The sequence below is a fragment of the Siphateles boraxobius genome, unplaced genomic scaffold, assembly GCF_051911475.1.
Source record: "Siphateles boraxobius isolate OS27281-9 unplaced genomic scaffold, OSU_SipBor_1 202, whole genome shotgun sequence".
Taxonomy (NCBI): Eukaryota; Metazoa; Chordata; class Actinopteri; order Cypriniformes; family Leuciscidae; genus Siphateles; species Siphateles boraxobius.
The window spans coordinates 349,926-352,500 of record NW_027508814.1 but is presented as its reverse complement, the minus strand read 5'-3'; the positions used below and the strand labels follow the sequence as shown (position 1 = coordinate 352,500).

At 34.0% G+C, this 2,575-nt stretch overlaps 1 protein-coding gene across 4 annotated transcripts in view; it reads right to left on the bottom strand.

Moving 5' to 3' along the window:
- Window positions 1-1,992, bottom strand: part of pax8 (paired box 8) — a 22,265-nt gene extending 20,273 nt beyond the window's left edge. For 2 of the 4 annotated variants that reach the window (XM_077237503.1, XM_077237504.1), the window contains exons 1-2: window positions 1,830-1,992; window positions 1,361-1,496 (exon numbers count right to left, since the gene is read on the bottom strand). In XM_077237503.1, the coding sequence (XP_077093618.1) occupies window positions 1,361-1,382 (22 nt within the window). In that variant the 5' untranslated portion in view covers window positions 1,383-1,496; window positions 1,830-1,992. The remainder of the gene's footprint in view (window positions 1-1,360; window positions 1,497-1,829) is intronic. The other 2 variants (XM_077237506.1, XM_077237505.1) reach the window with 1 other exon arrangement.
- Window positions 1,993-2,575: the final 583 nt, after the last annotated feature.

The window sequence follows — 2,575 nt, the reverse complement described above, 5'->3', positions numbered from 1 at the left end:
ACACACACACACCAAAGGCTCAAAGACTGGTTTTGTTTATATCATCGATTTTACAGTAATAGTTTATGTTAATGTTATGTTAGGTTTAGGGTCATGTCTATTTTTTATTTATTCATTTATTAAAGTAGATTTTAACGAGGCTTTTTTTTTTATCATGGCCGGAATTTCTAAAAACTAGCGCATCTCTTACAAAACTAATTGATTAAATTTACAAAAGCGATTTTTTTTCTTGTTTTACTGCGGACTTTAGATACTCTATTTTGATATGACATTATGAACCCTCAATTACATAAAATTAATGAGTTATTTCAGTACGCAATAATGGGAAAAGAAAATTCCCGAGACAAAATTCCAACAAATTTAGCCAATAATAAGAGTATTTCGATGAATGCATGAATGAATGAATACAGAAATTATTTAAATTCTACATTACTTCAAATATATGGAAAAGAAAGGAGAAACCGATCATGTGAAAATGAAAGAGAAATTGTAGGAAAACCTTCTACAAAAAAGTGATATATGTGTTGTTGTACAAAGTAATTTAAAACATATTATATCGCATAAAACGCAATTTCAGCGACACTGATAAATTCATTTCATGTAAAAAGAGAAAAGCAGGAAAAAGGTTTAACACAAAAACTGAACGTGTGTTTCTCCATCGCCGCAATAATACAGAGATTCGGGGAAACAAGTCAATATCAACCAGCAGATTTAAATGTCTATTACTGGAATATCGACAGAAGCCCGTGTGTTATATGATTATATAATGCTCGTTTGAACACGCTGGTTAAACACAATAACCCTCTAAACGAAGAGTCAATAATATCTGTGCGAGTTAAAGACTTTCTGTCCAAATCTCTCCAGATTATTCTGCAATCCAATCCAAAGATTAACGAGGCCTTTTCAGAAACATAATTCAGATCAATTACATTTACGAATTGAAGGATTTGTGTAAAGATTGTGAGTTATAGGATCTTATTTTGCTATTTGTTATAGATCAGCAGTTTTCACGAGTTCGTATAATATAATATTAGTAGTATTAGTAGTTCTTCTTGACATATAATTTATTATAATAAAATTCGAAACCAGTACTGTCAATTTATGGACATTTAGATGTTCTATATTGTTTTAACATTTGATAGTAAATTGACAGAAGCTGTTTGGAAAATAAATTAACCTAATCAAAAGGAAGTTTTGTCTGATATTCGCTGAATAGTTTCTTGAACTTGTACACTGATGAACATTAATGTAAAATATTATGCCTGAATAAATGTCCCGATTGCGGCACTTGTTCTTTATTTTTAGACATTTCATGTGAAGCGGCATATAGATTTCAAAATAACGAGTTTATTATTTTTACCTCGCCCAGTAGTGATGGACATTTCTCAGAGAAGTCTCGGTCTCTTGATGTCCAGGTTTTTTGTCCACGTGTTTTCTGTGTTTTAGTCCATATGAGATCTGGCGTGAAAATATTCCTGCGTGGATAGTTTTATTCCCTGCAAAAGGACATTTTATGGTGAACCTGACAGTTACGGCTATTGTTATATTATTATTTAATATTTATTAATGGCTATTTGCAGAACACAGACTCTCATCTTCGATACTTAAGCACTATATGTTTAGTCGAAGAGTTTTTAACGTCAAGCTCCTCGTTTTTTAAAGAATCACTCAGAGATTTGGCTATTGTGCGTTATAGCCCTGTTGTAGATTATGAGGATTATTTCTCAGAAGTTATTGGCTGAAAAATCTGCAGGTATCAATAAGTTTACCCCATTAAATCCACATCACATCAAAGCGCACAAATAAATATATAATAATGCATGTTTTACCTTCTGGAGAAGAAACGCTTAGGAATATCCGACGGCTTTTATCCAGCGCCACAGTGTCAGTTATAATGGCACATATCGTGTGTGTGTGATCAGAGTTCCTCCAGTATAGTGTGTGTGTGTGTGTGTGTGTGTGTGATCAGAGTTCCTCCAGTAGTGTGTGTGTCTGACGGGCCCGCGGAGGCTTTATCGCGGAGACTCTCACGCGCTCAGGACGCGCTTCGCCATTGGACGACGCGGTATTTGGGGGCGTGTCTACAGGATGACGTGTCCAGAACTGTGCGCATGGGTGATTCTGGGGGTTCGAGCGCTTCCAGAACACAACAAAACACCGAGCGATACGTCAACGTTTACGGAAATATTAGTCAAGGATCGGGCTTGTTTTCATTCACCCCTCAGTGATTAGATGCGAGATGTGAACGCACTCATCCTTCACACACAATTGGACTCATGATTTGCTATAATCTGTTGTTATATCATATATATCATGACAAAGCATTTACCAGCATTTACCATGGTTTACTTCAGAGGAGGCGACAAATAATAATAATAACAATAATGACTGAGTTTTACCAATGTATTAATGTTGTTATCTTTTAATGACTGAATTGCATGAATAGGCCTATATTTCATTATAATTATTTTATTATTATTATTATTATTATTAATATTAATAACAATGACTGGATGGTTTTATCAATGAATGTATTATAATTATTATCGACTGAATTTTATCAATAGGCTATATT